The sequence below is a fragment of the Colobus angolensis genome, unplaced genomic scaffold (assembly GCF_000951035.1).
Source record: "Colobus angolensis palliatus isolate OR3802 unplaced genomic scaffold, Cang.pa_1.0 Scaffold19, whole genome shotgun sequence".
In the NCBI taxonomy this organism is placed as follows: domain Eukaryota; kingdom Metazoa; phylum Chordata; class Mammalia; order Primates; family Cercopithecidae; genus Colobus; species Colobus angolensis.
The window spans coordinates 15,110,017-15,124,848 of NW_012115043.1; the positions used below are offsets into that span (position 1 = coordinate 15,110,017).

The 14,832-nt window shown below is 33.3% G+C and overlaps 1 protein-coding gene across 3 annotated transcripts in view; it reads left to right on the forward strand.

Moving 5' to 3' along the window:
* Nucleotides 1–14,832, forward strand: part of ZNF280D (zinc finger protein 280D) — a 97,971-nt gene that overhangs the window by 64,954 nt on the left and 18,185 nt on the right. For all 3 annotated transcript variants that reach the window (XM_011940529.1, XM_011940530.1, XM_011940531.1), the window contains 3 exons: nucleotides 4,308–4,370; nucleotides 8,279–8,397; nucleotides 8,549–8,585. In XM_011940529.1, coding sequence (XP_011795919.1) covers nucleotides 4,308–4,370; nucleotides 8,279–8,397; nucleotides 8,549–8,585 — 219 coding nt within the window. The remainder of the gene's footprint in view (nucleotides 1–4,307; nucleotides 4,371–8,278; nucleotides 8,398–8,548; nucleotides 8,586–14,832) is intronic.

The window sequence follows — 14,832 nt, forward strand, 5'->3', positions numbered from 1 at the left end:
GGTATACTATTCATCTATTTTGCCTTTTTTTTTTTTAAGAGACAGAGTCTTGCTCTGTCATCTCTCACCCAGGTGATCCACCTGCCTCGGCCTCCCAAAGTTTTGGATTACAGGCGTGAGCCACTGTGCCTGGCCCTATTTTGCCTTTTATTGTATTTATTTGTGTTTGCATTATCTTCTTGGAAAGAAGGGGGTCTTTGTATTATATCACCTAGCACATTACAAACTGCAGATGATAGTCATCATTTGTTTTAATTATAAAAGGTCCTAAATAAAATCTCAAAAGAAGGTGTTCAAAAATCTTGAAGCAGTTGAAGTATTGGAGTAAGATCCTTTCAAAGAAAAGCATCATTAAATGTGTAATTTTTCATTTTTTTAAGCAGCATTTTTTAGGTTCAGTTGTTTAAAATTATTGTACCTTATTTGCTTATAGCTTTTAGGTAGTAATAGAAATTATCTGAAAAAATGCACATAAATTACTCTATAATACTGCTATTATTCCTCAAAATGATGTGTAAGAAGCATTTTTTTTACATAAAAGAGAATTAAGTTAACATACTTAAGTAGTATCTCTTTTTTGTAGCAGAGTTTTATTTCAAACAGGTTCGTGTATTTCATTATGTACCTACTAGGAAGGTATTTGATAAAATTTGCTGAGAAGTATGGCAAGCTGGGGGTGAAGAATCAAACAAGTCTGGATTTGAATCCAAGCTTCACTGTGTATGTGTGGAACTTCGAACAAGTTACTTAATCTGACTCTCAGATTGCGTTTCTTGAAAAGAAAGTTACTGTGATTATTAGAAAAACTGTATTAAAGTGCTTAATAACAATTTGCACTTAGGAGATGTTCAAGTAATGATAGCTATTAATTTCTAAGTTGTCATTATTAGAATTGGGGGAGTCCTTGATTGTAATTTTCACAATTTAGAAGGGGAAATAAATTTACCTAGCTTAATGTGATAAACAAACGACTGTGAAAGTACAGAGGAGGTAAAGATGAAATCTTTAAACAAGAAGTAAGGAAAGATTTTCTGTAAATTTCACTTAGGCTTTGAGGGATGGTTTTTTAAATTTCCAAGGAAAAAGAAAGCTGGTATAAAAATCAGTTTCTTATGCCGTAGGTAAGACAGAGTACTGAATTTTAAAAAGATCTACTTCATTATAAATTTTACATAAATGTATTGACACTAAATGATAATGGTAAGACTAGTTAGACTGTTATGATAACATCGTAACTGGTCTTCTGCCTACAGTTTTCCCTCTTTTTTCCAGTTCCTCCTTTCTTTTACTGTAGGCAAATCTGGGCAGGTCATTTTTTGGCCTAAAGTCCTTTCCTAACATTGATAGAATGAAGTTCAGATTTTCTGGAAAATATAATACCTTTCCATATCAAATTCCTAACTACTTTTCAACTCCTTCAACTCCTTTTATTCTCTTGAAAATTCTTCTGTATCTTCAGTTACTCTTTGCTTTGCCAGGAAGTGAAGCAGTAAGAACCTTCTAACTGCAGTGAACTCCTAATTGTTAGCTGGCTTCTACCTCATTTGTCTGCAGCTTTCCTTCATGCAACCACAAACTCTGTATGTGTCACTATTGATTTTTATCTTGTGTTAATTATTTATGAATATGTATTCATTGATTTAGCAAATATTTATTGGGCATTCATTCTGTGCTGGCCCCTTTCTCCCTCAAACACTCCCTGCAACCAACCATAAGCTCTAGGGCAGGCTGTTTGCCTGTGTTATTGTATCGTCAGTCTCTAGTCCAGTGTCTTAAAATTGTTAAATTGTTCCTTTTATGTTTCTTAGAGAATAAAGTTGTTATTTATATGGAATCAAGATTATGAAGAAAATACAGTTAAAGGAGGTTTTTTACCTCAGTTTTCTTGAGGTATAATTTATACACAATACAATTCAACTATTTTTAGAGAATTGCTTAATGAGTTTTGATAATTATATACTGTCAGCTACCAGGTAAGGGATTTTTAAAAATTAGGTTTTAACATTATATTTTTACTATATTGTAATAAAAAACATTTCTTAGATTTATTTCTGTATTGCTGTTACTTTTATGGAGAGCTAATAGGAAGAAGGGTAGTATTTTTTTTTCTTTTTATTTGTGAGCTATGAATTCACTTTTCCCTTCCTATGATACACAAAACTGTAAGTATAGAATTAAATACAGATAAATCAAATAGATGGTAGAAATCCCTTTTTATAGATGAGAAACTCTAAAACAGAATTCAGGCAACTAAAAATTTATAATTATCAACATTATGATCTGGTATAAGTTGTAGACAGATGTAGAGGCTATCAAAAGACCTTATACTGTAATATTTTCTCTCCTCTTATATTTAATAGATAAATAAACCAAAAATAATCTGCTTGTTGGAAGAGAAAGAATAAAGAGCTTTTAAATCTCATTTAAAAATAACTTATTTTGGTTCACGTCTTTTAGTAATCAAACAAAATCTTAGACTTATTTCTCTGAGGAAATATAGTTGTGTATACAAGTTTTTGCATATAATTTCAGGGCTTCCCAACTTCCCAATGTACTCTTCTAACAAAACTTTGTTTTTGTGATACCATCTTAAATTTGTAAACTCTAATAGTAATTACTCCTAGGTTAAAGAAATGACTATTAGAAATCTGAGGATATTTTCTGGGGATTACAGCTAGTGACACATACAGTCTGCGATTGCATGAAGGAAAGCTGCAGATAGATGGGTAGAAAAAAAAAATATATATATATATATATATGTGTGTATTTTCAGCTACATCCATGTCCCTACAAAGAACACGAACTCATTCTGTTTTATGGTTGCATAGCATTCCATGGTGTATATGTGCCACATTTTCTTAATCCAGTCTGTCATTGATGGACATTTGGGTTGGTTCCAAGTCTTTGTTATTGTGAATAGTGCTGCAATAAACATACGTGTGCATATGCCTTTATAGCAGCATGATTTATAATCCTTTGGGTATATACCCAGTAATGGGATGGCTGGGTCAAATAGTATTTCTAGTTCTAGATCCTTGAGGAATCGCCACACTGGGAAGACTACATTTTGAAATACAGTAGTCCCCCTTATCCGCTGGGGTATATATTCCAAGACCCCCAGTGAATGCCTGAAACTGTGGATAGTATTAAGCTCTATGTGTACTGTACTTTTTTTCCTATACATACATACATATAATGAAGGCTTCTTTATAAATTATACACAGTAACATAATTAACAACAATAATATAATAATTATAGTAATAATCTACTGTAATAAAAGTTATATGAATGTAGTCTGTCTCTCTTAATATATCTTATTGTGCAGTACGTGGGTAACAGAAGCCACGGAAGGTGAAACATGGGTAACGGCGATGAGGAGGGACAGCTATAAGCTGTGAGGTGATGTTTGTGCTGTTGGTCTAATACTGGCTTTCTAGTACAGGAAACTTTCCTTACTGGAATTAAAAGGGTATATAGAAGCTATTATCATGGACTACAAAATTTGGTTAGTTTTCTTTGCTGTGCTGAGAGGAAACATTATTTTAACTCGTGAGTTCCTCTTTTTTTTTTTTTTTTATTTTTTGATTTTTTTAAAATAACCCTGTACTAGAAAGCCAGGCTCAGTGGCCTGCCTCTGTAGTTTCAGCTACGCAGGAGACTGAGGCAGAAGGATCACTTGAGCCCAGGAGTTTGATTCCAGCTGGGCAACACAGTGAGATCCATCTCTCAGAAGAAGAAAAAAAGTCTACTAGTAATTACAAGGAACACTGTAAATGTTTGAATTTACAGATAGTAATTTGTGGCATTTAGCTTAAGTTCTGTTTACTTCCCGGATCATTTGGATCCTACCTCCCTCCCCCTACACAAACATGTTAAGATTGGAGAGTAATAAAAAATAATTATTATTGATAACTGTTCATATTATAGCACACGTGTTATTAACAAAAATTTAGAATTGTTTTCAACTCTTAGTAAATCAAAATATTTAATTTGATGCTCTTTACGTATTTAGTTTGATACTCTTCACATTTTCTTAATTCTCAGTATTTCCTTTTTTAATATGATGGTAAGGTACAGTGCTAACCATCTAAGAATATGCCTAGGAAAATAGTGTCATTAGAATATAATAGGTAAGGTGGAATATAAGGTAAAATATTGAATTAAATGGAAGTAACTGGCTTCCATTTTATTATTTACATTATAATCTTTTATTAAAAACTAGAAACTTAAGTATGGAGTTGAAATATAGTTATAAATTAAGACTTGCTGTATAATAAAATTCTCACAATCTCTTTTGTTTCTCCAGCTTCCATAGTAACCGTCCAAGCAAAAGATTTTGTATTTTTAAGAAGCATTCAGAAAATCTCAGGTAACTAGTTGATCTTTTTTTACTCTTTCTATTGAAAAATTGTAATGACTTAAATTTTTTTAACACAACAGCTTTATTGAGGTAGAATTAGCATACCATACAATTTATGTGTTTATAGGTTTTAGTATATTCACAGAGTTCTGCAGCAATCACCAGTTAGTTTTAGTACTAAAACCCTGTACCTATTAGTGGTCATTCCCATTACTCTCTGGCTGTCCCCATCCCTAAACAACAACCAGTCTACTTTCTGTCTGTGTAATATTTGCCCATTCTGGGCATTTCATATAAAAAATGATACATGATATGGGCCTCTGTGACTGGCTTCTTTCATTTAGCATAATGTTTTCAAGATTCATCTGTGTTGTAGCATGTATCAGTATTTCGTTGTTAAAAATTGCTGCATAATATTCCATTGTGAAGATATATCATAGTTTATTGATTTAGATTGCCTTCATTTTGAGGCCTTATGAATAATACTACTGTAAACATTCGTGTGCATGTTTTTGTATGGACATGTATTTTTATTTCTCTTTAGTATATACTTACAATTGGAATTGCTGGATTATTGATAACTCCATGCTGAGCCTTTGAGGAACTACCAGACTATTTTCCAAAGTAGCTCCACTGTTTTACATTCCCACCAGCAGTGTTTGAGGGTTCCAGCTTCTCCACATCTTTGCCAACACTTTTTATTATCTCTTTTTGATTATAGTCACCCTAATGGGTATAAAGTGGTATCTCATTGTGGTTTGCTATAACTTTTTTTAAACCTGATGTTAGGTGCCTAATTTGAAAATATAAATGATTGCTACTGGACATTAGAGAGTGGTGTTCATTGTATTCTTAGACCAGAAGTGTGATTAGCCTTTGTTCTCTTGCTGAATTTATTTCAGTGGAAAGGTGGTGTCCAGAGGAAACCTTGATGCATTTGCATTGTAAAATGAGAACAAAAATAAGACTTTCCAACAATATTTGAACATTTAAAAGATAGCTAAGCTATCTAGTAAAGGAATGAACACTTCTTTAGTTTTGAAGTAAATTTCCTTTAACCACTGGAATTCTTGAAATCAGTATATGATTTTTATAATTCTTATATTTTCTTTTGAAAATAAAGAGAATTATACAATTTTATTACTATACAGAAAGAACTGTTGATAAAATTTTCTAAAGGCATTGATAGTTATCTTTGGTTATACCACACACTTAGAATCCACTGAGCACTATTGTTTCATATTCTTGTGATTTCTTGAACTTTCTTTTTTCTTTTTATGTTGCCATTGCTCCTTGAAATGTCAGTGTCTTTGTTCCACCAAGCTGATCTGTAGAGATAAGTTTAGCCAATACTTATTTTGATGCTTTGGATTAGTGGAAAATGTAGAAGAGGGGATGATACGTCTCAGGACCTTTGCATTTATTATTTCCTATGCCTAGTTTGCTTTTCTCCAGATATTGTATGGTTAGCTCTTTTGTCTCCTTTAGGCCTCTACATTGATTGAGTGAGTCTTTCCTTGACTACAAAATTTAAAACTGTATCCTCTTCCCTTTGTTTTATCCCAGCATTCCCTATCTCCTTTTTATGTTTTACTTTTCTCTAGATCATCTAACATACTTTTATTTTACTTGCTTATTGCCTGTGTTCTCTCACTACATTGTTTGTGGTTTGGTTTTTTTGTCTGTGCCTGGCACATTGTAGGCACTTAGTAAATATTTCTTGAATAAATTAATGTATATATGAAAAATGACGTATGTGGAAAATAGGTCCCATCTGTGATGTTAGACTAGTAGCTCACAGGGAAAGAACATTTCATTCAATTTTTAAAATATATTAGTACTACTTTTAAAATATTTACTGAATCTGGGGAAATAATTAAGGTACATTAGATGTTACCTTTACTAAAAACAGTTAGAAGAGTGAATATGGTATTATTGCATGCTAAGAATGAGAGTTTAATTAAATTTTTACTTCATTGTTGTCAAGCTCAGTTGTGTGTTTAGTTTCTCAATGGACTATGTGATTTTAAAGATCTGGGATATTTTTTCACTTAACTTGAGTAGTCTCAAATTGAAAACTGTTCAATTTCTGTGAACGGAGCTTAGCATATTTGTAATTCTATATGATACTAATTAATGTAATTACTCTTACTGAAATGGACTATTCATACTGTAACTATTTTTTATGTATCTATCTTGCACATAAAGTAGCAAGTCCTGTAAAGGTAACAGTGATAAAGCAGTGTTGGAACCAACCTTCCGGGAATGTACAGTAGAGTTTGTTGGATGGGAGTTAAGGTCTGAACATAAATAACTATGAATTTTAATAAGTGCAATGAGAGTTATTTCAGAGAGGAAAAAGATTACAGTTCTTGTAGTGATCTGGATAGGTATTAGGCCTACTTGGCTTTAAAGGATGGATATTGTTTCTACTGGTAGAAGAGGCACGGGGGCATTCTGGTTCAATAGACTAAATTTTTTTCAAGAGTTCTGTTTATAATTTAAATTACTTTAGGCAACTTAACATCATTTATACATTTAACATAATTGATTTTCTTTTAAATAGCACTTCAAATGCTTGGTGTAACAAACTCCCAAGTGCTTAACTCTTATAAGAAATTAAATATATAGTGGCTAAGTTCTCTGAAGTATTTTACAGGCTTAATATTTTAAAACACCTTTCAGCTGAAAATCACACAAGTCTAAATGCATTTTAGATTAGAATCTTAATGTACTTTATGTCAAGTATATTCAAATACTTCAAATAGCAAATGCTAAACAGTTAGATCCAGTGAGGACAAAAGCTATTCCTGTACCCAAAAATAAAGTATTGATAACTAGGGACTTGTTTCCTAACTTCTTTAAAAATTTATAATAATTACACATTTCATTTAAGAACTAGAGCACTCAGGCCAGGCGTGGTGGCTCATGCCTGTAATCCTAGCACTTTGGGAGGCCGAGGAGGGCTGATTACAAGGTCAGAAGTTCGAGACCAGCCTGACCACATGGTGAAACCCTGTCTCTACTAAAAATACTAAAGTTAACCGGGTGTGGTAGCATGCGCCTATGGTCCCAGCTACTCAGGGGGCTGAGGCAGGAGAATCGCTTGAACCCAGGAGGTGGAGGTTGCAGTGAGCTAAGATCACGCCACTGCACTCCAGCCTGGGTGACAGAGCGAGACTCCCTAGTTCACAGTGCTGAGACGATGAGGAACTCAAGTTTGCGGACTTTAGTATTTTATTAACTAATTTAGCTAGTTCAGTGTTAAATAAGAATAATACCAACCTTGGTGGTTGTAGCGTGAATCATATGAAATAATACATGGGAAAACTCTTGACACATAATATACAGTTGATGGTGGCTATAACATGATCTGTTTTTAAAGCCTTCCCATTTTTCTTCTGATTTTATCTCCAACTAAATAAAACACCAGCTTCTAAGTAAGCTCCATTTGAGCATAGACAGTACTATTTTTTTGTTCACCATTATATTCACAATACCTAGTAGTACAGTATTATAAAAATAGCTCCAGTAAATATCAAGTGAATGAATATGCTATCTTCACTTTGCAGATGAGTGGGAGGACAAATAGAGTGTGACTTGCGTAAGTTACACAAGTTGGTTGTGGAGCCAAGACTGACTCTAGGTCTTGTGACTCCTAACTTTTAACAATTGGTATGACAGGTAAAAGTATAAAATAAATACTTCCTGTAAATAAATGGTAGCTTAATTTGGACATGGCTGTGTCATTTTCCAGAGAATAATTTCAGTTTATATCAAATTTATATAACAATAATGGGAAGTTATAATTATGTATGACACAAAAAGCAAATTATGGAAAAATAATCGTCGAACTTGTAGATGGATTTTCGTAAAAAATAAAAATCTTTTTTTAATGCTATTTTCTTTTTTTTTAGGGGCATTACTGTAGTGTGCCTTAATTGTGATTTCCTAAGTGATGTTTCTGGCTTAGATAATATGGCTACACACTTAAGTCAACATACAACTCATACTTGCCAAGTTGTAATGCAGAAAGGTACGTCATATTTAACCGTGCTACTTTAGATTTTTGATTTTTATTCCAGTATTTTTGGTCATCCACAATATGGTCTCTTTACTAAATCGTTATTCTCACTCATCATATTTCATATGCTGTTGTAAATGTAAAACTTTTCTTCTAATTTCAGTTTCTGTTTGTATCCCAACTTCTGAGCACCTTTCTGAGTAAGTTTATTTTTTATTCAGTGCATTTTACTTTGATGGATTTTAGCACTACTGCATTTTTAAATGTATCATTAATACGAATGAAAAGTATTAAAGTATTTTGTTTTTGTTTTTTTTTTTTAAAGCTGCTTGTTGAAATAGGTTCCTGCTCTATGGAGCTCGTGACCTGGTGCAAGACAAGTTGGAATTTCCTAAGTTCAAAGTTCTGAGATGTTTTCTTACACAAAGGCAGTTGAGCAGCCAAGTTCATGACACTAGCTCTCATTATTCAGCTCTTTTCAGCTTTCAAAGGGGACTAGATTCTTATTCCACCTTATCTTTGTGTCAGGTTGACATATCTTAACATATTTTTTTCTCCAGTTTGCGCTGTCTAAAAATAACATTTGTTGCTATGGCCTTTTCTTTGCTTACAATAATTTTTGTTTTTCTCTGCTGTACTTGCCTTCAGAATAATAGATTCCAAATTATATGGCTGTTTGTCTTTTTGTCTATTTGTCTGCTTTCTTAATTTCTTATACATCTTAAGTTTTAGGCCAGATAATTGTCTTTTTCCTCATTCGTTGTCTGTCATTGTGCTGTTTTTCTTATTTTTCAGATGCAGAAGCAGCCCAGAGATTTCAAAAAATGTCCAGGGTATACCTGGACAGTGTCCCCCTTCGATGGACACAACTGATGCCTGTTCTCTCTTTCCAAGGAATGTGAATAATTTGACTGTGGGACCTGCTCTTAGGTTGTGGCCTCAAGAAATCAGATCTTGGGGTGACTCCCTTTCTACATGGCTGGCCTCCCATAAGGCTGATGCTGTTTGGCCAGAGATGGCTTTAAGGCCCACCAAATTGAGCATACTTCCCACTGGGGGCTTTGGCTTATGATCTTAAGCTTATGAGTCGATTATGACCAAGAAAAGCCCATCAAATCACTGCTTCAGCATCCAAGTTGAAGTTTAGTCATTTTGGCTGCTGCCTTTAAATCTTTCTGTAGCATGAATGCAGTCCAAGGAATATAAAAACTCTAGTTGTTAGGAAACCATGGCTACTTTCATATCCTTGGAACAACAGGTCTCCACAATTATGTTCCAAAATTGCAGTTATTTTTACTGACATATAAAATCTATTAACCAGTATTAATTCTGTAATTTGTTTAACAATACCAATTCTTGCATTTTGATTTTTTAAAAATTAATTTAATTTTAATAGCTTGGTTTTATGTTCTCAAATTTATCAATGTCTATTTTATGATGTCTATTTTTATATTACATTATTTAAACTTTGTTTAGTGTTTGTTTTAAGAACTCCAAGAGATTTCTTAGAATTCTCTACAGATTTTGTATAGCTGCCTATTTGTAGATTTTAAATTTGGCTGTTACTCAGCCCATTAGACATTATTAGATACTCTGTCCTATTGGGATTATTATTAATATTACCTTTATTGTGAGTTCTTAGGTGTAAAGAATTGGCAGTACTACTTGCAGACCTTAAGAGCCAGTTTTAAAGTTACCTATTTGTGGGTCTAGGATGTAATATCTACTTAGCCATTAATGTAGCTCCTTTGGATAAAGGTAACATGTTAAAAAACATACATATGGTAACCAGTAATGCATGTATTTCTTTCCTTTATATATTTTTAAATTTGTCATGTGTTTATTTTAGTTACATTGAATATAGATCTGAACACTTTTGATACTATTATTCTTTTAATAAAAATTATATTGTTTAAGTGCCTCAGGAATTATTTGCTGATGAATAAAGGGTGTAGATTTTATCTTATAAATAGGAACATTGCTCTAATTGTTATATGGAAGCCTTGTTACTTGGCTGCAGACAGTGCTATATCTACTTAGTATACCTTGCATTTTTTTTCTTGCAGCAGAATGGAAAGGTTACTATACTAATTTCTTAAATTTTAAAGACTAGCAAAATGCCTTTTGTGATCTTAATAGCCATAAGGATAGGCAGGCCAGTTTAGATGACCAGTTAAAGCCAGTTTAGATGACCACTTATTATATGATGTGTTTCTTGCAATTATCAAAAGAGTTTAATCTAATAGTTCTGAGTTTCCAAACTAATTTATATTTTAAGTGAAAGGTTTTCCAAGATCTCCACAAGTGGTTTGTTTCTTAGTAGTGGACTTAGTGATATATTGGTTTGTTTGTTTTTTTCCTTTTTTGTCTCTAGGAATTTTGGTTATCTACTCTCTCTACCCAGTTTTTAATTTTTTTTTTTTTTTTTTTCTACCCAGTTTTTAAAAGTTTATCCAGAAACAATAACTTTTTCCATTTTTAACATTAGTTCATTTACAGATATTCACCTTACCTTGGTCATAGGTCGAAAATAGGATAAGCCACATTCTTAATATAGTAATTTAGGAGTACAGTCAATCCTTCATATCCTTGGGTTTTATGTCTATAGATTTAGCCAACCATGGATTGAAAGTATTTTGGGGGAAAAACCATAACAAATAACAATACAACAATAAAAAATACAAATAAAAACAATACAGTTTAACAGCTATTTACATAGCATTTACATTGTATAAGTGACCTGAGCATCTGAGGATTTTGTTATTCCTGGTGGAGGTTTGGGGAGGTACAGGGACCTGGGGGGAGGGGAGGGCAGTTTCTGTAACCAATCCCCTACCAATACCAGGGAATGACTGTACTGCTTTGTGGTCTTACATAAAATTTTATTTTTTATAGTATATATCAAGTTCATTTTCTTAAAGTATGAACTCTTAAAGTTCTGTCACCAGTAAAATCATTTTTTAAAAATTTGGTTCAAATAAATCACTTGGCAGTCAGTACAGAATTTGCTTATTGTAAGCAACTAGTTGAATTTTCAGTTCGGTGCTAATGAGTTTTAGCTTGAGTCTAATCCCTCCTTACCATCATGTTATTCTGGTTTATTCATCTGGTCAGATAGCCATTTCATGCATATGTGCTTTTTGGTTACTGTTGAATAAAATATGTGATTGATTCAGTTTGAATCCGTCACCATTCTTAGAAAAATAATTATTAAACTACAGAGGCTCAGATTCTTGCCCTATTTTTGTCACATTTTGGCAAAACACTTTGCTTCTTTGGGTGTCATATATTCAGCAAATATTTATTGAGTATCTACTTTGTGCCTGGCAGTGTCCTAGGTGCTAGAAATATAGACTGTAATCTCTGCTGTTATGGAACTTACACTATACTTGTGAAAGACCATAAAAAGTAAATAAAACATATAATATGTTAGATGGTGATCAATACTATGGACAAATATGAATCAGAGAAGGGGGATAAAGGAGTATGGGGTGGGAGTTGGAAGGCTGCCATTTTTATTTTAGTGAGGCCTCACTGAAAGATGACATTTGAGTGAAGACATGAAACAGGCAAAGTCAAACTCAGTCATGAAATTGTTCTTTTCTGTTTCTCCCTTACTTCCATTTCTCCCCTTCTCTGTTTTCTCGCGTATCTACCTGGATGGATGAATTATAACAAAATAGAAGTAAAGGTTTGAGTTTTGTAAGTTTATTTTTCTTGACAAAAAGTTGAGGATAGAATGATAATTTCCTCTAACAGATCTGGAGAGTGTAAGAATCTGTGGTAAATACATAATAACTTAAGCTTGCTAAACTAGGCTACTTAACTGGTTGCCTATTTTATTGTTGAATCAAATATCCTAAAAGCCACAATTTGAAGAGATTTTAAAAGTTGATTTAGTTCTCTGAGTGACGTCCATGTTTGTTCTAAGCAAAGTACAATAGGAAAGACATTGACTGCCAAAATATTAGAGTTAAAGGACCCAGCTGCCTCACTAACTTTATTTAAGATAAAGTTACTTCAGTTTCTTTTTCTGTGAAATGGGGTTGAAAATATCTTTGTTTTGAAGATCTTAGAAATATGTAAAATGTGTTTTACAGATGTTAATATGTGTATTTTACTTTATTAAATCCCCCTAATTTAATGAACTTTATACTTAGCACCAGTAGCAACTACATGGCTCATTTACAGTGGGATATAGATAACCCTCCCATATATTCGTTATCACTGAACATTGATATCCTACTTTTTATGTGTGCAAGATTCTGTGTCAGGTGTTGGAAATGGAAACATGAATAAAACATGGTTTATAGCACCAAAACAATTACAGAATAAGGGAATTAGAAATGTAGACACTGAATCCACATTTTTTACAGGGCCTACAGTCAACTGATCTTGTAATCAGTTAAGCCATTAATATCATGTATATATTGCATTATGGGATTTTTTGTGAAATGCTGTATCAGGAGAGAATCTGGACCTATTCTCAAGGTGAAGTATCACTTTATTCTGCCACTCTCAAACCAATAAGTCATTAATTATCTTTCATAAATGTAAGCAGTAAGTAAACTCTTAGGAACAGAATGACAGCCTTTTTCTATAAATCTTATATTTTAAAATATTATTTCTGTTAAGAGATACTTACTGTCATTGAATCTGTGACCACTGAAGATATATAAGGGTTCATTCCATTATTTTCCTGTGAAATTTTGAACTTACATGGAGGAATTATTGGCTCTGGTCATAATCCTAAATTATAACTCTGTAGTTCTTATGTGTTCAAAATTATCAGGAGTCTTCATTTCATTTATTTAGCAAGATTTTTTTAAAAAAGCAAACTGATCTATTGAGTTCATTTTGGGCTTGTTTCCTTTAAACTTTTGAAATGGGACTGGGATTGTAGCCCCTAGATTCTCTTATCCTACCATGGACATTAATATCTCAAACCAGATGTTTAGGAACTGTGAAATAGTTTTTCCTTTTCAAAGTAGACTTCCTGGTATGTAATTGCAAATTGGTAGGTAGGACCTGTGCATCAAGATGTGGTGATTTCTGGCAGTTTGGACTTCTGCCTTTGAGATCTGATAAGCAGGGAGAATTTGAGACCCGTGAGATGGAAAAATAAATGAAACTTTAGTGTAGTCTTTCATTTAGGACAAACTGTGCCAATCTCTACCAGTGATTCTGAGGTTACTACCATTTTTTTCAGTCTCTGGTTCCTGAGGGTTGGTGCTTTTAGATTGTAAATTAAATATCCAGGGTATAATTCAATATTACCAACAAACCAAAATAATAAAATAGAGTCCTAGACTGTCATTAAAATCTTCTGCCTACATTGATGGTCTTATTTTTTTCTTCACATTTTTACACGTGATTATTTTGGTCTTTTTTATTTCTTATCTCTCTGTCTTTACCTAGTTTCTTCCATCTATCTAAAATGATTTTTCTGCTCTATCTTTGTTATAATAGCTTTAGATGACCAAATCATACCCTGGTGTTCTAAGATTAGTAGATCATTTCATATGAGAAAAGATAGAATTAGTCCTAGGGAGAGTAGACCAGCAATCAAAATTACTGTCTACTGGGTTGAGGATGAGGTGGAAACATGGGAGTAGAGATATTTAGATGGTATATACTCAATTTGTTGTATACTCTCAAGCAGATTCTGAGCAAGAAGATTGATTCGATACTCTACCCATGCCCATGACAATAACAGCTAACATTTCCTGAGAACATACAGTGTGGCAGACACTCTTCTAAGTTTTTTGCATTTATTTACTCATTTAATTCTCGCATATTTGTGAGATATGAGCTGTTACTGTCTGATTTTATGGATGAGACAACTGAGATACAGATATGTTAAATAATTTGCCCAAGGTCACACATCCCTGTTAAGTGGAGAGCCTCAATTTAAATTCTGTCAGGCTGTCTTCAGAGACTAAACTACTCAGTAGTATCCTCTATTCTCTGCTTCTGCTTGTAGTTTCAGGTGTAAATCCTGCCTTGTTTGTGACTGGCCAAGAAACTGGATAGGACTAAGATTCAGCGCTAAGGCCCTCTTTCTGCAGAAGGGTAGGCAGCAACTGACACAATCGTAGGATTGGGACAGTAACCTAGCCTACCAGTTTACTGTCCCAATCCTATGTTCTGTTGCTCAAACTTCATAGAAATACTGCCCTAATGATGTTTGGGCAATATAACATTTGAGCAAAGAATGGTATAAATTGGTCTTTTAGTAGGATTAATTTGGCAGTGATACTCAGCATGTTTTAGAGTGGAAAACATACAGAGGCAGAGAGATCAGTTAAGGTTTTCAGTTTTCCTGGCATGATCATAAGGGAGCCTGATTCACAGGAGAGGAATGGGCTTGAGGCAGTGCAATGGAAATTTGAAGTAGAACCCACACATTTAATCCTCATTCTATTGCTTAATGGCTTTATAACTTTA